Here is a 27,524-nt window from a genome sequence, read left to right on the forward strand (position 1 = left end):
TTCCTTCAGCTTCACCATTAAGATAACTAGCACACAATTAGGGTATTTTGGACTGAAGTTATTATCTCAGTTATACTATCTTGGTCCTGAGGAAGGGTCACTGGACCCGAAACATTAACTCTGATTTTTCTTCACACATGCTACCAGACTTACTGTGCTTTTCCAGCAACTTCTGTTTTTATCTTGTTGAGCCTGATTTGAAATTTTCCATCATCGTGTAGAACACGCTGACTGAAGATCTGAGAATGTTTCATGTTAAACATCCCTCATTCAGTGTTGTGTAGTTGGTGATTGGCTGTATAAGTGCACCAGTAAAGGGTGTTCTAAATCTTCCAGTATAATTGTTTCGCTGGGTGACATCCATTCCCATACTGAATTTTCTACCAGTATCAGTGCGCAACATTCCAGATTCCGCCAAAACAAAATCACCTTGACACTGAGCCTCATATTTGGCCTCTATCTGGATCTCTTGAAACGCCATGAGCTCCAATCTCAATTTCGATCTTTAGTAGGTTTAACTTTCACGTTACCTTTTCATATTGGTGAAGCAGAATCAGGTATAGTGTATAGTGCCCCACCCTCTCAACCAGAAGTTCTTGGTTGAAGCCCCACTCCAGGACTAGATGGCCATGGAAGCTATGTTTATAAAATGTTCAAACAGGTCGATTATCAATTTGTTAATCTTTCCAATAGCCTACTGGCAAGTCCTAAAAGAGGAGAGAGTCTTGAAAACTATAGTGCAGAAGGCAACGGTAAACCTCAGCAGTACCTGGCCAAACCTAAAGATGTACCAGAGCCCCTAGTTGCCATCAAACTTCAGGACTGAAGAAGGGAAGAGAATAGCACATGACAGAATCAGAAATGGAAGGATATATTGATAAAGTTAGTGGTGAAGTTTAGTGGAAGGAGTCTCATTTGGCACATGAAAGTCAGTGTAGACCATTTGGGCTGATTGATATGTTAGTGGCCTGTAGGCTGTGTCAAACACCATGTAAAACAAGAATGGAAATCTTGATTGGCTGTCATTACACTATCCCGAAATCCTGAAGTTGAACTCTTGCCTCTCAATAATTTTAATAGAAAGGCTTAAAAAAGCAATTTGGGATTGTAGGCAGGCTGAATCTTTTGCTGGTTATTGATAGAATATATTTCACGTTATGATTAATGGCATTGTCATAAGGTCAGACATTGACCAGAACATAAGGTTTTACTAAACCTTAGAATGTGAATCATGTTGAAATTAATTGTTGCTATGTGTGTTTTTACCCTGATTAGTCCACAAGCAATCACTCTCCAGAGACATCATTATCTCCTATTGACACCTTGAATTCTCTGTCCAACTTTGAAGCTGAAATGGACCATGATGGACAGGGGACTTATTCTCTTTTCCCGGCACTGGATAATGTGACGATTTTGTCAGGAACTAGTGAAGCACTGGAAAGGTAAATATTGCTGTGAGTTCAGTGCTGTCATGTTTCAGTCAATATGTAAGGATATCTGACAATACTTGGGTTATAAAATGCTAACTAACTTGAACAATTCAGATGAGGTTGTTATTGTGGTGGAACTTCATGTTTTTCTCAAAGACCCTTTGTACGTTCCTTTTATTTTTGGTTTTGATCAATATTTACCCTTGAATCTGCATTGGTAACCCAAATTATCTGCTGATTTTTCATTTTAATATTTGTGGGAGATTGTTGTATACACATAGGGGCGATTAGGGATGGCACAGTGGCTCACTGTTAGCACTGCAGCCTCACAGTGCCAGGGACCTGACTTCAATTCCAGCCTCAGGTAACTGTCTCTGCGGAGTTTGTGCACACTCCCCACGTCTGTGTGGGTTGGTGCTCCAGTTCCTTCCTACAGTCCAAAGATGTGCAGGCTAGGTGGATCGGCCATGCTAAATTGCCCGTAGTGTTCAGGGGTGTGTGGGTTATCAGGGGATGGGTCTGGGTGGGATGCTCCAAGGGGCAGTGTGGACTTGTTGGGCCGAAGGTCCTGTCCCTACACTGTAGGGAATCTTATCTAATCTAATGAAATTGAGTGCCAAGTGCATCTGCATTACAGCAGTATCACAAGTCTCAAGTTCCCGATTCCCTGTAAAGCACTTTGGGATATCCTGCAAATTCATTCATTTACAATGTTCCCAAGTCCTCCTTAGGTCACAGGATCTTGTAAACGTCAACTACCCTACAAAATTGAGGAATAAAGATGAAAACAGGGATTTGAAGACCTGAAGGCAAATATTGAGAAAAAATTGTTTTTTGGAGAGCTTGGGAGCCCAAAATTGTCAAGTTCTCCTTTACCAAGATTTAATGTAATTTCCAGCAGTTCCACAATCTTTTGCTCATAGATTCATACAGCACAGAAGCAGACCCTTCAGCCCAACTTGTCCGTGCTGACCAAGTTTCCTAAAATGAACTAGCCCCATTTGCCTGCGTTTGGACCATAACCCTCAAAATCTTTCCTATCCATGTACCTAGCCACATATTTTTCAGATGTTGTAATTGTACTGGTCTTCACCACTTCTTCTGGTAGCTCATTCCATACACACCACCCTCTGAGTGGAAAAAGTTGCCCCTTTTAAATCTTTCCCCTCTCGCCTTAAACCTATGCCCTCTAGTTTTGGACCCCCATACTCGTGGGGAAAAGACCTTGGTAATTAATCTTATCTATGCCCGCCATGATTTTATAAATCTCTATAAGGTCACCCCTCAGTCTCCTATGTGCGAGGGAAAAAGAGTCCCAACCTAGCCAGCCTCTCCTTATAACTCAAACCCTCCAGTCACTGTAATATCTTTGTCAATCTTTTTTCATCCTTTCCAGTATAAAAATCCATGCTATAGCAGGGCAACCAGAATTGTACACAGTACTCCAAATGTGGCCTTACCAATGTCTTATAACATGACATCTCAACTCCAGTACTCATTGCCCTGACCAAAGAAGGCAAGCAAGCTAGACTCCTTCTTCACCACACTGTCTACCTGTGATGCTGCTTTCAAGAAACTAGGTAGCCTTTGTCTGTCTGTTCCACAGCATTCCCCATACCCTAATGTTAACTGTGTACATCCTACCCTGGTTTATCTTACTAAAATTCATCACCCTGCATTTAACTAAATTAAACTCCATTTGCTATTGCACGGCCCAGTGGCCCAGTTAATATCCTGTGTACTCTTCGAATATCTTCTTCACTGTTCATTACACCAACTTTGATGTCATTCACAAACTTACTAATCATATCTCCTGTATTCTCATCCAAACTATTTATATAAACGATGAACAGTGGACCCAGAACCACACTTTGTGGCAAGCTGCTTCTTACAGACTTCTAGTCTGAACGACAACCCTCTACCGCCACCCTCTGTCTCCTACTGTAAAACCAATTTTGTATCCAATTGGGTGGCTCTGACTTGATCCCACTTGATCAAACCTTACTAACTAGCCTACCATGCAGGACTATGTTGAGGTCTCGCTGAAGTCTACATGGACAAAATGTACTGAAGTGCCTTCATCTATTTTCTCGGACATCTCTTCAAAAAACTCAATCAACTTTGTGAGACATGATTTCCCATGCACAACTCTATGCTGACTATTGTAATCAGTCCTTTCCTTTCCAAATGTATGGACATCCTGTCTCTCAGAATCCTCTCCTGTAACTTACCCTCCACTGATGTCAGACTCACTGGTCTGTAGTTCCATGGCTTTTCCTTGCAGCCTTTCTTAAATAATGGAATCATGTTAGCCACTCTCCAGTCTTCTGGTACCTCACCTGTGGCTATCAATGATACAAATATCTCTGCTTGAAACCCTGAAATTCCTTCCCTAGCTTCCTCCAATGTATTGGGAAACACTTGATCAGGTCACGGAGATTTATCTATCTTGATGTGTATCAAAACCTCCAGCATCTCCTCTCCTGCAATGTAGACTGTTTTCAAGATATTTATTTTCTCAAGTTCTCTAGTTCCATGCCTTTCTCCACACTAAATACTGACATGAAATATTTGTTTAAGGGCTCGCCTATCTTGGTCTGTTACAAATCGCTTCCCATTTACTATTTCCCTATGTATTAATTTTATATATATAGTATATCGATTACTGTTATATTCTCATTCTTCTTTTGTCTGACCTATTTTCCTGTACATTCCTGTCTCAGCTTACTGCATTTGACTTGGTTGCTGTTTGAAGAACTGACCTAACATGCATTTCGTGTGGTCTTTTTTTCCCTTCAGCTTGCATTAAAACCTGTCACATTTCCTTTTTGGACATTGAGTCATTTCAGGCAGAAAAGACCATATGTTTACTCCTTAGTTGATTCGTAGTTAGTTGACGAGGTTAGCTACTATTGAATGCACAGTAGAATCATAGAATGGTTACAGTATAGCAAGAGGCCATTCAGTCTCTCATATTTGTGCTAACACAGTGCGTAAGAATGACCCCCGAGTCTAATACCCCCTTCATTTCCCTTTACCTTCTACCATGACAGTGCAAAGACACTAGCTTTATGAAACTCTTGCCTGCCCTTTGGGGATATGAAAGTTTCCTTCAAATCCTGTGATTGCTGTTTTAGGTATTCAGTACCCTTGCTTATAAAATCCAGGATCCCATATTAAGTTTATTAGCTGATTTCTCAGCCTGTCCTGTGCCTTTAATGATTTGAAGTCATTTATTCATTTTGCAGTTTCACCTCCCTTAATTTTGCATCTTTCATTTGATATTTTCTCTCCTTGTTCTTCATGAACACTTCAAACACTCTGCATCAAGTTTCATCTTCCCCTTATTTGTCTGTACCACCATTTGTGTGTGGTAGGAAAGAGTGGGATGTGTGGACCTTCACTGAGTAGACTTCACACAGGACTTAATAAAATAAGAATATTTTTACAAAAGATTTTGAAGACATAATTTTTATGTTAGTATTTAAACATTTTATGGTTGTATTTGTGAACAATATTACCGCTAGGTGGAGCAATATGCACCCTACAAGGAAACAGACCATTGAGGCACTAAGCTCAGCTGCAGATTCTGTCACAAAGAAGGAGCTGTCGGTATATTCACAGAGCTACTGGGAGGACTGGAATGAGTAAACTGCTCACCAGCATCTGAAAGCAGACACTACAAGTGATGGAACGGAGGCCTGAGACTTTGGGTTGTGTTTTTGTACTGGCTTAGGACCTCCCAAATGATGTTGGCAATTTTAATATTACTGATGCCATGCTGCATTGATGTGCATACACAGTGGCGCACTGGTACACGCTGGTTGAATTGAGGTTCTCGTCAACATCATGGTGGTTGTCCACACTTGCATGAAACTGAGCATTTGCAAATGGATCTCAGCAACCATCTCGAATGGCTGCCTGTGTGGCTGCACGTATTTTGGAATTATGTACTGAATGTGACTACGTTATTTTATTGCTGTTGTTTTTGTTGTCTTCTCCAGTCACATTAATCTTCAGCTATTAGTATGGAGTCAGATTGGAAAATATTTTGGGAGGCACTGAACAATAGCCTGCTGTTCACTCCTTGCCATTCATTTTTATACTTGATGACTTGGTGATCAGTTATTATTACTTTCATCATGGCTCATTTTAGTGAAAGACAATATAATGAAAAAGTATTATATTTTCTATTTCTCCCCACTAGTGAACCAGCAGCTGATGTAAATGACAAACCAAACATGACGTGGTTGGATGCTGCACAGGTATGCACTGTTATTCACTCAGCATTATAACCTGTGGTATGAATTACTTTTTATGTTGAGAATGATTGAATCACGGATGTGACACTAATATTTACCTCGTATTGGGAAAGATTGCCAAAATTGTCTGATACACAAAGGTCATTTGTCTCCCTTTCAACCACCTCCTTATCATCAGTAAAGTTATGAGTCAGTTTTGGGAACCATCAATGGTTGTTATGCGTCACATTGACCCAAGGTGTGATTTGTTACAGTCTCCCTTGTTCAACACTCCCGTGTGCTCGTTGACTCATTGATCCAAAGTATTGACGTACCAACTGCAACACTCTGCCCTCCACCCCAGATACTTTCAGACTCATTCCACTGAGTAACTGTGCACCAGTTATTTTGCCTCCTGTGCACTACTAGAGTCATCTCTGTTGATTGGAATATCTACACATCAGACCTCACATTCATTCCTCGTGAGTACTCTCAGAACCATTCTTCTGCTGATCTGAATACCTACACATCATTCTTTTCAATCATAAAATCCCTACAATATGGAAGCATCGAGTCCAAATCCACCCTCCAAAGAGCATCCCACCTAGACCCACACTATCCCTGTAACCCAGCATTCCCCATGGCTGATCCACCTAGCCCTCACACATCCCTGGACACTATGGGCAATTTAGCGTGACCAGTTCACCAAACCTTTGGACTTTGGACTGTGGGAGGAAACCAAAGCACCCAGAGAAAACCCAGGCAGACACATGGAGAATGTGCAAACTCCACACAGTGCTGCTGCTTGTATTTCTCCAGTGTGACCATGTGCCTCATCTTCACTTCCACCATTATGATCCATTGTCCTGTACTCCTTTCCAGCATCAGTTTCCTTCCCAGCCCTTTGCGTCTTTTCAGATTTGTACATACTTCTAGCACAGAATGGCCCCTGTTTCAATCTGTACATGAGGCTTGTACGAGAAAACCCGAAGAATTAAAAACTGAATATGTCACTGCAGAAACTATATCAAAGTCCTGTTGCAGGATATGCATGACAGTCTCTGTAAGAAAGGCTAATTTCCTTCCCTAAAAGACAACAGTGAACCAGAAGACTTTTTTTGAAAATCCAGTGATCATTACTGAGATTAGCTGTTACTTCCCAAATTATTAATTAGTTGAACTTATAGTCCACCAGATGTTGTGCTAGAATTTGAACGCATCTCCAGAGCATGAAGATTGAATCTCTGGATTGCTAGTCCAGCAACCTTAACACTTCATAGTTGCTAGTACAGAAGATCAGTGCCAGGAACTAGCTTCTTCTTTAGCCAAGCTGTTTAAGCTCAGACTTTGCAATTGAGGATTTTCAGTGATTCTCATAGCTATCTAGAACAGCACAAACCTATACCACCAATTCTTGTTCTTATAGTTTCCTCCTCTTCAGGAAATTGGAGGAGCAATAAATGGTGCTGTCCAATAACACTGACTAAGCATTAGTCTGGCTACAGATACTAGGAGAGTGTTCCATTAGAATCACATTGCTTCAGACCTCATCAGAAACTTAATCATGACAACATAACAAAAAATTGAATGCCAGAGGCAGTGGTAACAGCTTTCCTTGACTTCAAAACAACATTCTATTAATTGTAATGCTAACCACGTGGGATTGGAAATTGGGGCAAAATAAAGGTTATTTTCCAGCAATGTCAATGCAGGGGATCAGGTTCCGAGTTGCCTGCTGATTCAGTGTGTCTGAAACAGGAATATTCCATCGCAAACATTGGCAGCCTACCAGCAATACAGCATTACCCAAAAATCTTTCTCAGATTGTATTGTAAACTTCAACTCTAAACTTCGCATGTCCTTTTCAGTACTGTCATTTGGATTAGGAATTATGTGACTCAGCTGCTGAAAAGAGCTCCTGTGTTTTTTTACAGATTGTTCTGGAAGAGGCTGGGAGGCCGCTGCACATTAAAGAAATCAAGCAGAGGATACTGGACCGAGGACTTGTACAGTCAAAGTAAGCTGGCTTTCAGCGTGAAATGTTAACAGGACAGGCAAACCTGAACTAGGTGCAGTGGGATGCAGAGTGCTTGTAGAGAAGGCTGGTTGTTGGTTAGCCATTTCATTTCTTGTTGTTCCTGTCTGCACAAAATGTTTTTTCTATTCATCCAATTTCCTGTTAATAGAATGGTAGAATTCTTCAGATGAGTTATTCAATTAATATCATGCCCCTGCTTGTTCCTCGTAGACCTGCAGGTGCACTCACTGCCATGCTGACCAGAAGATCTGGCCTACAGGATCTAGAATCATTTACAGTACAGAAGAGACAATTTGTGCCTTTGAGTCTGTGTCAGCTTTCTGTACAGCAGTTAAGTCAGTTCCTTTTCTCCTTACCCTCACCAATTTGCCATCCAATTTCCTTTTGACATAGTTGTTTTCTTCTGTTTCCACCGTCATGAGTCCGTTCCAGATCATTGCCATTTGCTCTATAAAATGGTTCTACTCTCAATACCTGCTTTGTCTCTTGCCTAGACTCTTAAATCCATGTCAACTTGTTCCTCGTGCGAGTAGCTTGTGGGAACGCAATTTCAATGACTGTCTTAATGAACACCATCTGATTACTCCTTCCTTTGCTCTAAGTGGAACAAACTTAGCTCCTTCAATCTGATCTTGTAGCAAAAGTTTTCTATTTCTGGAACCTTGCTAATAAATCTCCTGCACACTGTCAAATATTCCACATCCTTCCTAAAATATGGTGACCAGACTGAGATACAGTTCTCTGACCGTGGTTTAACCAGACCTTTATGCAGGTCACCTTAACTTCCCTACTTTTATACTTGGTGCTTCTATTTCTGAAGCGCACATGCTTTGCCAACAATGATTACATGGTCACCGTAAGACTAGCTTTTAATTTCAAATTTTATTGAATTCACATTTTACCATCTGCCACGAAGGACCTTGTCAGTATGCTCTGTCACTTTTAAAGCTCTATGCACATACAACCCAGGAGGTCTTTCTATCTGTCCACCCTTCTTAACACTTTGCTATTTAGTCAAGTTGTCACTCCTATCCCTTCTGGCAAATCTCATCACCTCACTGGTCAAAGCATAGGTTCCACCCACCCAGTCTGTAAGCCTATCCATGTCCTCTTCTAATTGATTTGTGTCATACAATGTGTTACCGTGCATTTCAATGTCCAAGTCCTTTTTGTTGAGTGGAGGAAATGGTGTAGTGGTACTAGTAACTGACATCTCTGCTGAGAAGCCCAGGCTAAAGCTCTGGAGACATGGACTTGAGTTCCTTCGTGGCAGATGGTAAATTGTGAACTCAATAAAATCTGGAATTAAAAGCTCGTCTTATGGTGACCGTGTAATCATTGTTGAGTGTCATTAAAATAATCTGGTTCATAAATGTCCTTTAGGTAAAGAAATCTGCATTTCGTATCCAGTCTGGAATACATGAAAATCAAGACCCACAGCAATAGATATTTTGTTAACTATTTTCTTAAACTCAATGGTCTGTAGTTACTAGGTCTGTCCTTGCATCCTTCCTTGAATTAAGAATGTTACATATGACATCCTCCAACCCTCTGGCACCTCCCCTGTATTATGGAAAGATTGGATGGTTATGGTAAGCCCTTCCCTGGTCTCTTCTCCTATTTACTACAGGACCATGAAATTTTGTTTACTCTAAACAATAGCCAGCTTTCCCAGTGCCTCTTGCCTGTCGATGTTAAGACTGTCCATCGATTTTACATGTATTTTATCGGTATCCTACAATTTAATGAATACTTTATGTTGGTTTTTACTAAATATGATGGCTTTGTCATATGCCTCTGATAAAATATCATCCATATTTCTACCTAATAGATTTCCCTCCAATTCTTACTTCCTTTTACCAATTGCATGCTACTGACAAGATTTGTGGGTTCCCTTTTACATTGATTGCCACCCCATTCTTGTATTCTCTCTCTCAAACTTTATTGTCCTTCAGTTTCCATCTTAAACTTATCTATTTGACCTGATTCTGATTCTCATTTGAAAAATTCACTTGACATGCACCAAGTATTCTCTTTTTCTTGTTTCGTCATAATCTCTAGCTCCTTTGTCATCGTTACATCCCTGGTTTGGTTGCACTGATATCACCCTTTTCTCAGTCTTTTTCACACCTTTTTTAGTCAGTCATTTGTTAGTCATAGAGTCCTAGAGCATGGAGACAGGCCCTTTGGCCTCAACAGGTCCATGTCGACCAAAAAGTCGATGCACACTAACCCCACTTCCCTGCACTTTGCCATATCCCTCTAAACCTTTCCTATCCATGTATTTGTTTAAATGCTTTAATTGTTGTTAATGTACCTGCCTCAACCACTTCTGCTGACAGCTCATTCCATATGCGTACCACCCTCTAAGTAAAAACGTTGCCCTGCAGGTTCCCCTGTATTCTGTCCCCTCTTAGCTTAAAGTGATGCCCTCTAGTCCTTGATTCCCCAATCCTGGTAAAAAGACTAAGTGCATTCACCCTATCTGTACCTCACATGATATTATGCACTTCCATTAGATTTCCCCCCCACCCCCTCAGTCTCTTAGGTTCTAAAGAAAAAAGTCCTAGCTTGTCCAACCTCTCCCTGTAATTCAGTCCCTTGGATCCTGGCAACATCCTTGTAAATTTCTTGTATTCTTTCCAATTTAATAACATCCTTCCTGTAGCAAGGTGACCAAACCTGAACACAATACTCCTAGTGCACCCTCACCAATGTCCTGTGCAACTGCAGCGTAACTTCCCAACTTCTATGCTCACTGCTCTGACTGATGAAGGCCAATGTACCAAAAGCCACCTTCACTGTCCTCTGCACCTGTGACTCTATTTTAGAGAACCATGTACCTGCACTCCAAGGTCCCTCTGTTTCACTAAACTCCTTAAGGCCCTACCATTCACCATGAAACTTGATTTGACTTGCCACAATGCAACACCTCACACTTACAAAATTAAACTCCTTTAGCCATTTCTTGGCCCACTTCCCTAAGATCTTGCTGCAATTTCTGATAACCTTTCTCATTGTCCACAATACCGCTTGTAAGTTGTCATCCGCAAATATACTAGTCACACCTTGTACATTCTCATCCAAATCATTGATATAGATAACAAACAGCTATAGGCCCAGCATCAACTCCTGAGGCACACCACTCCTCACAGGCCTGCAGTCCAACTGCTTCCTATCATCAAGCCAGTTGTGTATACAATTTGCCAGCTGTCTCTAGATTCCATGCGATCTAACCTTCCAGAGCAGCCTACCATGTAGTACCCTACCAAAGGCCTTACTGAAATCCATATAGACTACATTTGCCGAGCTGCGCTCATCAATCTTCTTGGTCACTTTGTCAGAGAGCTCTAAATTGTTTGTGGGGCATGACTTCCCATGTAAGAAGTCATGCTGACTACATCTAATCAAACCCTGTCTTTCTAAATGCGTGCATATCTTATCCCTGACAATCTTCTCAAATAACTTGCATTCCACAGATCTTCCTGGTCTATAATTCCCAGATTTTTCTTTGTAGCCCTTCTTGAATAAGGACACCACATTCGCTACCCTCCAGTCTTCCGGGACCTCACCCATGGCTAGTGATGATGCAAATACATCAGCCAGGGCCCCGCATTTTCTTCTGTGGCCTCTGGCAGTGTTCTTGGATATGTCTGATGAGGATCAGGAGATTTATCTGCCTTCATAGATTCCAATATTTCCAACACCTGTATTGTGATAGACACTGTCCTCAAGATATCGCCACTAACTTCTGAAGTTCCTGAATCTTCATGCCTTTCTCCACAGTAAACACAGAGGAGAAATAGTCATTGAGGCCCTAACCCATCTCCTGCAGCTCCACACATATCTGTTCACATTGGTCCTCGAGGTATCTTGTTCCCTTTCTAGTTATTCTTTTTCCTTTAAAATAGGTAAAGAATCTCTTTGGATTCACCATAATCTTCTCAGTCAAAGCTATCTTGTGCCCGCCTTTTTGCTGTCCTGATTTCCTACTTCAGTCAACCCCTGTACCCCCTATATACCTCCAGAGATTCCCTTGATCCCATCTGCCTGTATCTTTGCCAAGCTGCCTCTTTTTCTGGTTAAAGCCTTAATGTCTCTTGTCATCCAGATTTCCCTATTCCTGACAACCTTATCCTTTAAGCTCACAGAAACATGGAGACCTCTATTTTCTCCAGGTTAGATCCTTCCCATCCTATTGAAATTAGGTCTCATCCAGTTTAAATGTTTTACTTGGAACTGTTCCTTGCGCTTCAGCATTACTGATCTAAGTGATCATTCTTACTCAGTTGCTTCTCTAACAGACACTTGGCCCACCTCATTCCCCAACATGAGGTGTAGCAAATCCATTCTTTATAGTAGGACTGAAGACGTATTCTGCAAGGAAATTCTCGTGAAACCATTTAATTAATTGCTACCCTCCTTAAATTTTACAGTATCACTGTCACAACTGATATTTAGTAATTGAAGTCCCAGAATAGCTACATTACTTTAGCGGGGCCTAATATGGCACTGACAAATGGACAGGGCACATTGCCCAACATAGATAAATGGATGAGATAAGCGGGAATGGACCAAGGATTAAGGCCTATATGTGTAACTACCATTTCCAGTGCTTGCTTTTTAATATAAAGACATTTATCATTTGGCATCACATTATATTCCAAATCATAAGGATTTTATCCAGATGTGGCTCAGTAGGAGTGGTTCTGTCATTGAGTTAGAGACCATGGGTACAAACCCCACTCCAGTCTTGAACAGAGCCTCCAGGCTTCACTGTCCCCTAAAGGTTAAATGCTATGCAGTTGGAGGTTCAATCCTTCAGACAAGATGTTAAACTGATACAGTTGATACTGTAGCCCTGTTTCAAAAAGCAGAGGATTTCTCCCTGTTAGCTCTTTAAGTATGAATCCATCAAGTAGTGTTACTAGAATATATTATATGGTCATTATTTTTTGTTGTTTTTGGGGATTTTGATGTCACTCTTCGCTGCTGTCTGTCATATCTTGCAACAGAAATTTCATGTCAAAAATACATAATTGGCTGTGAAGTGCTTTGTGACAACCCAAGATCCAAATATAACCAATCTGTACCAGTGTCAAGCTGCCTTATGTTAATCACTAATTAGCTTGCTCTTCTTCCTATAGTTCCAAATCTAGCTTGGAAGCAGTTCTATATCGAGAGGTAAGTGCTCTTGCGTACATGTAGAGTTTTTACTGTCCAGTTCTCATTATTTGTTACATCTGATGGTATGATTCACTTGTGACAACGTGTAAGCATAAAGCTATCTAATTTCCCTGAATAAATTTTTTTTTAAAGTTTGAACATTATAGATTTAAATAGTTAAAGTTTGAATGTTATAGAACAGAATATAAATTTGAAATCTGTGTTTTTACAGTACCTTATAAATATATTATCGTTTTATGTTCTCACTATGGTCCATGGGGAGCAAGCTGTGTAAGCAGTTGAGGATCTTTTAGTAGTTGATGTTGGAGTCTTCGTCCTTTTAACAGCACCAGGATGATGGGGTTGGGGTCAAACAGTCTGCAGCTCGAATGTGAAGGTAATACTGGTGGGTGATGGCTTGGACTAGGCCCTGAGACCTCAGCAGCTACAGTAAGGAGCTTGTGGTCTGGAGAGGGAGCGGCTCCAAGAGTGGAGCAAGAGCAGGACCTGGAGCAAGGGCAAGGTCAGAAGTGAGGTGGGCTTGGTGCCGGTGTTGCCTGCAGTCTTGGACGAGAGGAAGTTTGACCCCGTTTGCTATTTTGGTGACCCCAATGGGGGAAGCCCCTTCCCTAGAGCTAGAAAGCTGTGAATTGTGACTCACTAAGACATGGAGCAGCAGTTTGCTAAGTCCCTTTGAACCCTGACCACCAAAAGCAGTAAGCTATCCTGCCAGTTCCTGTATGACATTGTGGAGTCAATCCAGCTGTACTCATTCAAATGACTTCGCTACAGAACAAGATTGGTTAGTAAAAGCAAAATACTGCAGATGCTGAAAATCCAAAATAAAAACAAAGAGCTGGAGAAACTCTGGGTCAGCATTTTGTGGAGAGAAAAACAGCTCTGAAGCTGAGCCCTGTTGGAATGTTAACCCTGTTTCTACCTCCCTGGATGATGCGAAACCTGCTAAGTTTCTCTAGCACTTTCCATTTTTATTTCAGATCCTTTAGTAAGGTTTTACCTCCATTGAGACATGGAGTGTGCTGACAATGCATTTTGCAACTTGAAATTTCTGTGTCCGAGCATCTGTTTGGGAAGCCTGGTTTTATTTACAGAGAGCAGCAATGTTAGATGCATGTCAGGGAGAAGGACACAGAAACAACATGTTCCCATAATCATTTCCTTATGGTAAAATCAGATTTTTTGATGCTGTGGGTTTCTAGGACCATGAGAATGCCATATCTACTTTAAATTGGGGAAGTTAACAACATAGATATAAATTCTAACTGAGACACAAGCAGTTACTCAGCGTTATCAACTGGCTGTTATTAAAAAAAGACAGATATATTACTTTTCACACAAGAGCGTTCCATTGTCACTTCACCCCTGGGGGACTGTCTGTGTGGAGTTTGTACATTCTTCCCGTGTAGGTGTGGGTTTTCTCCAGGCACTGCAGTTTCCATCCACAGTCCACAAATATGCAGGTTAGATAGATTGACCATGCTGAATTGCCTGTAGCGTCCAGGGATGTGCAGGTTAGGTGGATTTGCCCTGGGAAGTGCAGGGTAATAGGGTAGAAGAGTGGGTTTGGGTGGGATGTTCTTTGGTGGGTCGGTGTGGACTTGATGGGTGGTATGACCTGCTTCCACACTGTAAGGGTTTTATGATTCTATGCATCACTCCAAATAAAGTCATACAAGTTAGAAACAGTCCCTTTGGCCCACCATGTCTATGCCGACCAACAAATACCAATTGCACTAATCCCATTTACCTACACTTTGCCCATAGCCTTCTGTGCCCTGGCAATTTATGTGCTCATCCAGCTGCTCCTTAAATGTTGTTGGAGTACCTGCCTCCACCATCCTCTCAGGCAGCATGTTCCACATTCCTACCACCCTCAAGTGAAAAAAGGTTTTTCTCAAATCTCCTCTAAACCACCTTACTCTTCACCTTAACCCTGTGCTTTTTGACATTTTGCCATGGGGAAATGGTTGTCAAGATTTACTCTGCCTATGTCTCTCATAATTTTGTATACCTCAATCACGTCAGCCCTCAGCCTCATGTACTCCAAGGAAAACAAATCCAGCCTTTCCAATTGCTCCTAATAAGTGAGACCTTCCATCCTAGGTAAATGTTCGCCGCCTCCTCTCCAGTACAGTTGTGTCCTTCCAGTAGTGTGGTGTCCAGAACTGCACATAGTATGGCCTAACCAATGCTTTATAAGGTTGCAACAAGACTTTCTTGGACCTATATTCTACACCTAGTGAATGAAAGCAAGCATCTATATGCCTTCTTCACTACCCCGCCTACTTGTGCATCAAGGTCTCTTTGTTCTTCAGTACTCCCTGGGGACGTGCTATTCATTGAGTATATCCTTCCCTGATTAGATCTTCCAGAATGCATCACATTGCACTTTTCAGGATTAAATTCCATCTGCCACTACTCTGCCCACTTTACCAAATGATCAATAAGTTGAGGTATCCGCAACTCTGTCACTTAGGGAGGCAAAATACCATTCGAGAGTCTTCTTTGCTGCCACAAACTGCCTGCCAGCTCTCCTTAGAATCAAGCCCCTTATCACTAAAGACAAGAAAAACTGAAAGAACTGCAGCTGCTGGAAATCTGAAACAGAAACAGAAATTGCTGGAAAATCTCAGCGGGTCAGGCAGCATCTGTGGAGAGAAATCAGAGCTAACATTCATTAACAGTTGATTTCTCTCCACAGATGCTAGAAATATGGTTGACTCGTAATTGCTCTCTGTGCAATTAGGGATGGCAATAAATGCTAGCTTAATCAGAAAATCCCACATCTCATGAGTGAATTATTAAAAATGGTATTTTACATGTTTCAGTCAAATTGACTTTTACTCTGTTCAATCTATTGTCATAGGATAACATGAAATGAATCCAGGTATTAATTCAGTAAACTTAGCCTGAACTGCTTCCAACATATTCAAGTCACTTGAATAAGAAGACAGTACAAAGCATTCCAGATGTTGTCTGACTAGTGTCTGTACTTTTGTGTTCAGTTCTCCTTGCATTAAACAATAATGTTCTGTTTCCTAGTAGCTTGTTATATTTGTGTTTTTTTTTGCCATTCATGCACGAGGACATCTAGATCCCTCTGCATCTCAGATGTCTGCAATTGACCTCACCATTTACAGAGCATGTTTTTATTTTTCCTGTTTCACATTTTGCCACGTTATATACTTCATTCGCCCGATCTTTGCTTGCTCACACAACCTATTTATATTCTTTTGCAACGTCCTTTTCTTAAGGTATTTTTCTACCTGCAATTTTATTATCAGCAGGGTTCGCAAGCAAAACTTCAATCCCTTCATTCAAGTCATTTAGAAAAATTGTAAAATGTTCAGGCTTTAGCACTGGTCTTTGTGACATAACACTTATTACATCTTGCCAACCAAAAATTGACCTATTTATGCTTTCTCTGTTACCTGTTAATTAATCAATCTCTGTGCATTATCACATGCCTTCTGGAAATCTAAATACAAGCCTGTGTTCACAGCATATTTTAATTTTTCAGAGTTCTACTAAACTGATCGAACACGATTTTCCTTTTACAAAATAATTTTGACACAGCATGATTAGCTTGAATTTTTCCAAATTATTTTATTGCAATGTTTTTGATAATAGCTTCCAGCATTTTCCAAATGGTGGATGTTAAGTTACCTGGCCTGTAGTTTCCTGCTTTCTGTCTGCCTCCTTTTTTGCATAAAGGAGTTATATGTGCTATCTCCCAAATGAGTGAAGCCTTCCCCAAAATGAGGGAACTTTGGAAAATTAAATCAAATATCTTGCTAGCCACTTCTTTTAAGATGGACCCTAGGATGAAGTTTCTCAGGACCTGGATACTTGTCAGCCTTTACCCCCAACGATCTGCTTTGTGCCACTTGCTTGTTAATTGTAGTTTGATTTTGCATTCCCGTTTCTGATTTACAGCACAGCTATTTCTGGAATGTTACTTGTATTCTCTGTGGTGAAGGCTGATGCAATGTACCAGAGATCTCCTTATTTTCCATGATAAAAACCCCCAGACTAACTTCCTATAAGACCAATGCTTTGTTAACTCTTTTTAAATATCAATAGAAATTCTTATTATCTATTTTTATATTTCTAGCTAGATTTCCCTTGTACTTTTTTTTCTTGTTATTACTTTTTTAGTTATTGTGTGCTTTTTAAAAAATTCTGTCTAGTCTTCTGATGTGCCACCCACCTTTGCACATTTATATCCTTATTCTTTATGTTTGATACTATGTTTAACTTTTCTAGTTAACCACCGTGGGGAGGCGATGGCCTAGTGGTATTATCGCTGGACTGCTAATCCAGACACCCACATAACATTCCGGGGACCCAGGTTCAAATCCATGGCAGATGGTAGAATTTGAATTCAAATAAATATCTGGAATTAAGAATCAAATGATGACCATGAATCCATTGTCGATTGTTGGAAAATCCCATCTCGTTCACTAATGCCCTTTAGGGAAAGAAACTGCCATCCTTCCCTGGAATGGACTACTTGTGACTCCAGATCCATAGCAATGTGGTTGACTCTTAATTGCCCTCTAGGCAATTAGGGATGGGCAATAAAAGCTGCCTAACCAGCGACATCCTTATCCTGTTAATGAGTAAAGAAAAAAGATGATGAATCCTCTTCTTGGAATTTTTCTTGTTGGAATGTATCTGCTTTATTCTGAAATATGTTCTTAAATGTCTGCCACTCCATTTAAACTGACCTGTCCTGTAACTTAATTTGCTAATTCATTTCCAAGTTGCTCTGCTTTTGTTTCCTGATAGCTGCTGACACAGCAGCTTATTTTCCTCTGTAAGTTGCCATTATTAAGCAGTATATCTCATTCTGTTATTGTCTGTTCCTTGTGAAGAGTCGGTATCAAAGTGTTCTGATGCTTAAGTTGGATTCTGCCTAATGTTGATGAGGAGTTTGGGCTGTTGGCCTGGATTCTTGAAGAATAAGATCATTTTCTGCTCCAACCAGTCATGTCCATGGATAGGATCTTCTCTGATTTTCTACTCCCTTCCTTCATAAGGCACTAGAGTAGGATTTAGAGCATAGAACAGGGCATTTTTCCAGACACAACATTCTTATGCATCTGATTTATTTACACCAGATTTCCTCTTGTCTTTGCCCACCCAGCTTTGTCAGTATCGCCCTGTATCTGTGTCAACCACTTGTTGTGGTAATGAGTTCCATGTACTCCCTACTTGTTGGGTCGAGATATGTTTTATGAATTCCCTATTCAATTTTTGGTGACTATCTCATACAAATAACCTGCAGTTTAGTTTTCTTCCCTTCCACAAGTAGAATTTTTCTCTCTGCATCTACTGTAACAAAACTTTTCATAATTTTGAATCCTTCTGTTAGGGCACCTCTTTTTCAAGAGAAAATAGACACAACAATCTTTTTCTGATTTTTCTACCTTCACATTTCTGATAAGACGTTTGCAATTTTATTTGCATCCTCTGCAGTGCCCTTGTATCCCTTGTATAATAAGATGACCAGAATTGTATGCACACTTCTGACTCAAACTTTTGATACAAGTTTAAAACAACTACTTCTCATATAAATAAAACAAAGAATTGCAAATGCTGGAGCTCTGAAAGATGAACTGAAATTGCTAGTGAAACTCAGCAGGTTTGGCAGCATCTGTGGGAAGAAAGCAGATTTAATGTTTCGAATCTGAGTTCTGATGAAGTTAGTCAAAATGTTAACTCTACTTTCTCCCCACAGATGCTTCCAGATCTGCTGAGTTTCACCAGCAATTTCTGCCTTTGTTTCTTTACTTTTTTTATATGTACCTCTGATGTGATTTCTCTGCAACCTGAGTAATCTGTGTTGTTAGTGCTAGTGACTTGTGTATTTACACTCTCAGAATCCTGTGTATCCGTTAGCACATTGAATATCAACCAAATTCACAAAAACCAGCTCCATTGTTTTTAAATGTGAGATGGCTATTTATAAAATCTTAACTCTTGCAACCGATGTCGAACAAATATTTTTGTGCTACTATCATTCATTGCTTTTGCAAATACTGATTTTTCTGAATTAGAGAAGACAACTTGAGCTTAATTCAGACACCAGATGCAGGAACAGGTAATATTTCTTCAAGCGTGCTTATGATTAGATTTCTCTTGTTAATTTGATGCTTGTTAAGTTGCAACAGTTCTAAATAAAATAATTTCCATGTAAAGTTACAGTACTGATCTGTTTGGGCCAGTGGGTTAAATGTGCTGTGGCTGGGCGTCATTCTAATATGTATTGCAGACTCAAAAAGGAAGCAGGCGTTTCAAGAGACTTGAGAACAGGAATGGGGTCTTCGGTTTGTTGGTAAGTTTGAACTTGGGTAGTTTTAATTGTTATGATTTATCTCTGCTATTTTCTTTCCCTTTTCCCTTCCACTCCCAGAATCACTGACTAAATTATTTTCCATGATTTTATTTTAAAAACGTTAAGACAAAACAAAGACTGCAGATTCTGGTTTAGTAGATCAGTTAATTAGTAAGAAACTGAGTTATCCTATGACTTACAAGGATTCACATCCCACTCAAGAGTCTGAGCCCAAAAACCAATACCTACGTTCCCCTGCAGTGCTGATGTAGTACTGCACTATTGGAGGTTTTGTGTTTTAGATGGAGCATTAAACTGAGGCCAACTTACCTGGTTGGCTGGATGTAAAGGAACCCATTTCACTATTTGAAAGAAGAGAAGGTTGGTATCCTAGCCAATATTTATTTCTTAACATCACAAAAATGCAAATTATCTGATTATTATCAAGTTGCTGCTTGTGGCATTTTGCATGCAGTTTGACTGTCCATTACAGCAGTGACGGTGCATCAGAAGTGCCTATTTGATTTTAAGGCACTTTGCGTGGTTGTGTAAATCACTTTGTAAATGCAGATGATTTTTAATTCACATTGATCTCTGTTTGCCATAGTTTTGCCAAATCACTTAATTTGACTTTACAACTTGCTTCTTTTCTTCTGTAATACTTAACTGTGCCTCCCGATTTCATGTTTGCTGCAAACACAGTAAAAAGCTGAATAGTTAGTACAGATCCCTATGGAACACTGAGATCTGACCAATCAAAATACATTCCCTTTATCCCTTCTTACCCCACATCTCACAGCCAAATTTCTAACCCATGTTGCAAGGTTACCGTCAGTTGCATACAATTTAAATTTTGCACCTATACTCTGGTTTGAAATCTTACCAAGTGCCTTCTGGAAGTCTACATAGTTTGCATCTACACACTCAATGGCATCCTCACAGTGTTAAGTTAGTAAGCTATAATTTCCCCATTATGACGCTACATGATTGGTAGCAGTGAATGTTCTGTCATTCTGTCCTCGATGAATATGTAACTTCTACACAACTGACATTAGAATGAAAGGTCTGCAATTACCTGATTTGGCTTTGCTGATAGAATTATAGAATAATATAGTACAGAAGGAAGCTGTTTTACCCATGGTAACGATGCTGACTCCTTGTCGAATTATGCAATGAATTCTACTCCTCTGCTCTGTGGTCCTTAAATTGTTTTAATCCCTTCAAATATTTTCCGGTTCTCTTGATTTTTTTTTTCTATTCATTTGTGGGATGTGGGTGCTGCTGGCTGGGCAGCATTTCTTGCCCATCTCTACTTGCCCTTGAGAAGATGATGTTGAGCTGCTTTTTTGAACTGCTGCAGCCCACCAGCCATTAGGGAGGGAATTTCAGGATTTTGACCCAGGGACAGTGAAGGAATAGCAATATATTTCCAAACCAGGGTGGTGAGTGGCTTGGAGGGAAACTTGGAGATGGTGGTGGTGTTCCCATATGTCTGCTGCCCTTGTCCTTCTAGATGGAAGTGGTTGTGGGTTTGGAAGGAGGCTGTCTGAGAACCTTTGGTGAATTTTTGCAGTGCATCTTGTAGATAGTACACACTACTGCTACTGAGTGTTAGTGGCAGAGGGAGTGGATGCTTGCGGATGTAGTGCTAATCAAGCAGGCTGCTTTGTCCTGGATGGTGTCAAGCTTCTTGAGTGTTGTTGGGGCTGCATTTATCCAGGCAGGTGGGAGTATTCCATCACACTTCTGACTTGTGCCTTGTAGATGGTGAACAGGCTTTGAGGAGTCAGGTGGTGAGTTACTCACCGCGGTATTCCTAGCTTCTGACCCAATATTGCTATTGTGTCCACTTTCAATAGCTATTCTATATTGTTGGGTCTCTTCTGGGGATATTTAATACTTCTTTAGGGACAGATGAAGGGCTAGATGACAGGAGGATAGCAAATGTGGTTCCTTTTTCCAGCAGGGGAGGCAATGGCCTAGTGGTATTATCACTGGTCTGTATAATCCAGAGACCCAGATAATATTCTGAAGACCTGGGTTCAAATCCCGCCACGGCAGATGGTGGAATTTGAATTCAATAAACTATCTGGAATTAAGAATCTAAAGAACCATGAATCCATTTTTGATTGTTGGAAAAACCAATCTGGTTTACTAATGTCCTTTAGGGAAGGAAACTGCCATCCTTGCCTGGTCTGGCCTGCATGTGACTCCAGATCCACAGCAATGTGGTTGACTCTCAACTTCCCTTGGGGCAATAAATGCTGCCTAGCCAGCGATGCCATCATCCCGTTAATGAATGATAAAAGAAGCCCAGCAAGGAGAGACCAGTTAAATATGGAACCAGTTATTCTGATGTCACCAGCAGGGAAATTATTGATATAAGTTCTGAGCGTCATAGTTAATCAACACTTGGGAAGGCAGGGATTGATCAGGGATAGTCAGCACAAATTTGTTTGGGGGAGATCCTGTCTGACAATATTGATTGAGTTTTTTGAAAAGATGACTAAATATTATTGATAATGGTAGTGCAGTTAGTGCAGTTTTCAGTAAGGTAAGAGGCCACGGATTCCAAGGCATGCTGGCAAACCGGATTCAGAATTGGCTGTTAAATGGGAGGCAAAGGAATGTATTTGTGATTGGAAGCCTGTGGCCAACAGTACACCACAGGAATTGGCACTGGGTCCCTTGCTGTTAGTTATGTACATTAACAAGTTGAATGTTAATGTAGAAGGTAGAATGAGTAAGTTTGCAAATGAAATGAAAATTGGTGGTGTTTTTTGTTTTTGTGAGGAAGATTGTCTCAGGCTACAGTCTGATGTTGATCAGCTAGTAAATTTGGCAGAGCATTGACAGATGGAATTTAATCCTGACAAGTGCAAGCCGATGCATTTTGGGAGGTCTGATAAGGGAAATATGTGCATAATGAATGGTAGGTTCCCAGGGAGTACCAAGGAACACAGGGACCTTGGTTTAAATGTCCTTAGATCCTTGGAAGTATCAGCACAGCTAGCCTTGGTGGTAGAGAAGGCATATGGGTTGCTTACTTTCATTAGCCTGGATGTTGAATACAGGAGCAAGGAACTCCTCTTCCAACTTTATAAAATATTGGTGAGGCGACAGAAGGAGTACTGTGTGTAGGTCTGATGACCACACTATCAGAAAGACATGATGCATTGGAGTGGGTGCTGAGGTGATTCACCAGGATGTTGCCTGGCATGAAAAGTCTCAGTAATGAGGAGAGACTGTATAGGCTGGCTTTGTTTTCCTTGAAGCAGAGGAGGCTGAGGGGAGATCTGATTGAGGTATACAAAATTATGAGAGGTGTAGACAGATTGTGAGAATCTTTGTTCTCATAGTAGACATGTCTAAAACCAGAGAGGTAAGTTTAATGTGAGGAGTTTAGAGGATATCTGATATGAGGATATGAGAGAAGGTTTTTTTTCTGAGGATGATAGAAATATGGAACACATTGCCTGGGGGGGATGGTAGATGCAGACATTGTCACAGCATTTAATAAGCATCTGGATGAGCACTTAGAATGCCAAGGCATAGTCGGCTGTGGACCAAGTGCAGGTAAATGGGATTAGTGTAGCTTAGTGTTTGTTGGTCAGCATGGACATGGTGGGTTGAAAGGCCTGTTGCTATGCTGTATAACTCTGACTATGAAGTTTTTGTTCCTTATGGAACTCGACACAGTTCAATATCATGTTTTCCTCAGAATATCTTGCTTAACTATTTGCTTCGGGCTTGTTTTGCTCCTGATCTTCTTGACCAACTCTTTAATAGTGCTTCCAAGTCAGTTGAGAGATACAAGACAAAATCAAGATAGGAGTTGAGACTCTTGAAAAATATTGCAATATGAAAGACTTGTACAAAAGAGAGGAAACAACGGACCATGGAACATTGAGCAGCCAGTCCTACCCCTGCTAGAAAAGCTTGGATTGTTTCCTCTAGAGTGGCGGAAGCTGAGGGGAGACTTGATAGAAGTCTGTAAAGTAATGAGACTCATAGATTCTGACCATCAACCATATCTTTCTCCCAGAATTGGAATATCTGAAGCTAGAGGGCATGCATTTAAGATAAGAGAGGGGGGAGTTCAAAGGAGATGTTGAGGCAAGTTTTTTACAGAGTGGTAAGAATCTGGAACGTATTGCTAAGGGTGGTGGTAGAGGCTGCTATGACAGGGGTGTTTAAGAGACTTCTTAAAAAGTATGCGAATAGGCAAGGAATGCATGGACATGAGCCAAGGGCAGGTAGAAGGGATCAGTTTAATTTGGTGTTCTATTCGGCACAACATTATGGGCCAAAGGGCCTGTTCCTCTATGGTTTGTGTTCTAGAATGAATGAGGGATGACAGTGAATCAGAATGCGTCAGCTATGACTTACTCTTGCCTATTAATCAGAAAGTTGTGGTTTCAAGTTTCACACCAGAGTCTTCGGAATAAAATCCAGGCTGACACTCACCGTACAGCAACGAGGGAAGGCCACAGGGCTGCGCTCTCCTTTAGATGAGCGATTAAATTTGGGCCCTATCTCATGGGCAAAAAAAGATCCTGTGGCAATTTTTCTAAGGTTGAAGGAGTTCTCAACAGTTCTGAATGTTATTTATCTGTCAGCTTATATCAGCGGAACAAATTATCTGGGTACTTACTGGTTCTCATTGCCATTTATGAGAAAGTCTACATTTCTTACGTTATAGTAGTGAGTACACTTAAGAAGTATTTTGTTGCTGTAAAACACTTTGCGATATCGTGAGACCATGAAAGAGGCTGTTTAAAGACATACGTTTTAATTTAGGAAGTAAATGGGGATCCTGCAGACATGAAACAGGAACAAGAGAGATTATCTTGGACACAAGTATGCAAGCAGAGCGTTTCTCCTGGCATTGTGTTTAAAAAAAAAGAGAATTGCTGAATCAGTTATTTTAATTAATATTTATTATTAAGGAGTTATTGTTGAGGAGTGCAAGCAGGCTAAAATTATGAATAAAGAACATCACGTTCCATGTTCCAGTAGAATTAAATTTGCCTGCCGGTGAGGACCAAACCACATTATCCCTTCAGGAGTCTTCCATAACCTACTTTGCTGGTGTTAAACTTTCAGTACTTCCAAAGTCCAGGCCATTTTTGTTTCTGCCATATCCAAGTTCAGTGAAACTCCCAGCATATCTCCAGATCTACCATATCCCTAACCTCCTGAGTTTTATTAGTTTCCTTCTTGGCTGTTGTTAGCATACCCCTGATATCATTTTTACAGCACCCAGCAATGTTCCCAGACTTCTTGCGTCACCCATAAATTCCTCTGTCTTGGCCACTGCAGGAACTAGCATAACCCAAGCTAGCTTTCTACCTCTCTGAAAAAAGAATTGGCCTGTACACAATGAGTTCCATCAAGTTTTCTAGACTCCTTGCCGTTCTACACCAAACTCCTTCCATTACTCTAACCCTTGTTCCTGCTTCCTCCCAGCCATGACCCAATCATCTTTCTCAAAAAAAATCAATGTTTTCAGAATAATGCAGTACACCAGGTGTGTGAATGAGTGAGACACAAAAGAGATTGAGATTGGGAAAGGAGCAGAGAGATAGAAGAAATTGCTTCATGTATGTGGCCAGTGTCACTAGTGATTTAGTTCTGCATGGCATGTGAAGTTGTGGTATGAGTGAACGTGCAGATGCTGCAGAATTCTGGATGTGAGTTTGCTCGCTGAGCTGGAAGGTTCGTTTTCAGATGTTTCGTCACCATTCTAGGTAACATCATCAGTGAGCCTCCAATGAAGCGCTGGTGTTATGTCCCGCTTTCTATTTATCTGTTTAGGTTTCCTTGGGTTCGTGATGTCATTTCCTGCATTGGTGATGTCATTTCCTGTTCTTTTTCTCAGGGGATGGTAGATTGATTTGGAGCCAATGTGTTTGTTGATGGAGTTCCGGTTGGAATCCCATGCTTCTAGGAACTCTCGTGTGTGTCTCTGTTTGGCTTGTCCTAGGATGGATGTGTTGTCCCAATCAAAGTGGTGTCCTTCCTCATCAGAATGTAAGGATACTAGTGATAGTGGGTCCTGTCTTTTTGTGGCTAGTTGCTGTTCATGTATCCTGGTGGCTAGCTTTCTGCCTGTTTGTCCAATGTAGTGTTTGTCACAGTTCTTGCATGGTATTTTGTAAATGACATTCGTTTTGCTTGTCGTCTGTATAGGTTCTTTTAAGTTCATTAGTTGCTGTTTTAGTGCATTGGTGGGTTTGTGGGCTAAACACACTAAAACAGCAACTAATGAACTTAAAAGACCCTATACAGACAACAAGCAAAAAGAACATCATTTACAAAATACCTTGCAAGAACTGTGACAAACACTACATTGGACAAACAGGCAGAAAGCTAGCCACCAGGATACATGAACATCAACTAGCCACAAAAAGACAGGACCCACTATCACGAGTATCTTTACATACAGATGAGGAAGGACACCACTTTGATTGGGACAACACATCCATCCTAGGACAAGCCAAACAGAGACATGCACGAGAATTCCTAGAAGCATGGCACTCCAACCGGAACTCCACAACAAACACATTGATTTGGAGCCCATCGACCACCCTCTGAGAAAAAGAACAGGAAATGATATCACCAACCCAAGGAAACCTAAACAGATAAATAGAAAGCGGGACATAACCCCAGCACTTCACCGCAGGCTCACTGATGATGTTACCTAGAATGGTGAGGAAATGTCTGAAAATGAACCTTCCAGCTCAGCGAGCAAACTCACGTTCAGAACTTCAACCTGAGCTACAAATCTTCTCAAAACTCGCTACGCTGCAGAATATTGTCAGCACTGGTTTAAGTATAGACACAGTCAGTGCCTAGTGCTGGGTTAACTCTTGGCTATTGAAATTGTCTCTGGAATTCCCTCCCTGAACACATTGTGCGTCAACCCACAGCAGATGGACTGCAGCGGTTCAAAAAGGCAGCTCACCACCACCTTCTCAAGCGCAACTAGGGACAGGCAACAAATGCTTTTCAGCGACACCCACATCCCATGAATAAATTTTTAAGAAATGAGTGAACTTAAAAAAAAAAGTTGGGTTTCAAGTGCAACAAACCATTATTTAATAGTTAACTGATGTACTGCCACTTTGTTATGATACTGGAGGGGTGGCAGTAGTTGAAGTGCTATGTGATTCTCAGCCACCGATTTTGAAAAGCGGGAGAAAAACTGGTCCGATACAACTTTTGAGGATAGTTTCTTTTAGCCCTGTCAAAAATTTTGACCCGACAGTCTGTGCACCTTTACAACAACTTACGATTATGTGGCACCTTGCAGTAGTAAAGCATCTTAAGATACTTAAGAGGAGCACAATCACAAGGTGCATGCCTTCACACTGCAATAGCGAAGGGGCACTGTGGGGTCAGAAAAGCCTATTTCTTTAGAAATGCCGCATGTTTTTGCTTTCTAGACGGAGAAGGAACGACAGCAGCTACTCCAGACATACCCTGCACAGCCTTTCCTTGTGCCAGCAACTCATCCACCTGAGTATCCTAATCCTCAGTTAATGGACCATCTCTCCAACTTTCCCTCCCCCTCCATCTTCCAGGAATCAAAACCCAAATTGAAAAAAGTTTTGAAGAAGACTCTGAATGAGAAGTACAGAATTAAATACCTTCGGCTGCGAAAGACTGTAAAAACTCTGATCTTTGTGAGTATTTACCTTAGTTTGATTAGCATTCTTATACTGCTGTCTGTTGGCAACAGCAATATGCAGTTCATAGAACATATAGAACATAGAACAATACAGCACAGAACAGGCCCTTCGGCCCTCGATGTTGCGCCGACCTGTGAACTCATCTAAGCCCCTCACCCTACACTATCCCATCATTATCCATATGCTTATCCAAGGACTGTTTAAATGCCCATAATGCGGCTGAGTTAACTACATTGGCAGGCAGGGCGTTCCATGCCCTTACCACTCCCTGCGTAAAGAACCTGCCTCTGACATCTGTCTTAAATCTATCACCCCTCAATTTGTAGCGATGCACCCTTGTACAAGCTGAAATCATTATCCTCGGAAAAAGACTCTCACTGTGCACCTTGATCTGAAGTAACGCAACATTCTAACAGCCATAAAAATTAATTAAAAACTGAAGAGCCAACGGCCCCACATTATGTGACTATGAGATTAGTAAGAATATAAATTAAGAAATTAATCATGACAAACGTGACAGAAATAATATTCATGCTTATTACTTCATGTAACACAGAAACATAGAAACTAGGAGCTTGACCAGGCCATTCGACC

General features: G+C 40.9%; 2 protein-coding genes and 1 long non-coding RNA gene across 9 annotated transcripts in view; 1 reads left to right on the forward strand and 2 right to left on the reverse strand.

Annotated features, from left to right (window-relative positions):
• Positions 1 to 27,524, reverse strand: part of LOC125467469 (nuclear factor NF-kappa-B p100 subunit-like) — a 187,847-nt gene that overhangs the window by 113,285 nt on the left and 47,038 nt on the right. The gene's annotated exons all lie outside the window — the stretch shown is intronic.
• Positions 1 to 27,524, forward strand: part of tbrg1 (transforming growth factor beta regulator 1) — a 91,652-nt gene that overhangs the window by 9,904 nt on the left and 54,224 nt on the right. For 5 of the 7 annotated variants that reach the window (XM_048563317.2, XM_048563315.2, XM_059640410.1 and 2 more), the window contains 6 exons: positions 1,276 to 1,442; positions 5,638 to 5,695; positions 7,606 to 7,688; positions 12,857 to 12,893; positions 19,174 to 19,236; positions 26,685 to 26,924. In XM_048563317.2, the coding sequence (XP_048419274.2) occupies positions 1,354 to 1,442; positions 5,638 to 5,695; positions 7,606 to 7,688; positions 12,857 to 12,893; positions 19,174 to 19,236; positions 26,685 to 26,924 (570 nt within the window). In that variant the 5' untranslated portion in view covers positions 1,276 to 1,353. The remainder of the gene's footprint in view (positions 1 to 1,275; positions 1,443 to 5,637; positions 5,696 to 7,605; positions 7,689 to 12,856; positions 12,894 to 19,173; positions 19,237 to 26,684; positions 26,925 to 27,524) is intronic. The other 2 variants (XM_048563319.2, XM_059640408.1) reach the window with 2 other exon arrangements.
• The window catches only part of LOC132206371 (uncharacterized), a 30,802-nt gene continuing 19,760 nt past the window's right edge, over positions 16,483 to 27,524 (reverse strand). The window contains exon 2 of the long non-coding RNA XR_009443021.1: positions 16,483 to 17,941. This is a non-coding gene — a long non-coding RNA (uncharacterized LOC132206371). The remainder of the gene's footprint in view (positions 17,942 to 27,524) is intronic.

Source organism: Stegostoma tigrinum, chromosome 37 (genome assembly GCF_030684315.1).
Source record: "Stegostoma tigrinum isolate sSteTig4 chromosome 37, sSteTig4.hap1, whole genome shotgun sequence".
Classification (NCBI taxonomy): domain Eukaryota; kingdom Metazoa; phylum Chordata; class Chondrichthyes; order Orectolobiformes; family Stegostomatidae; genus Stegostoma; species Stegostoma tigrinum.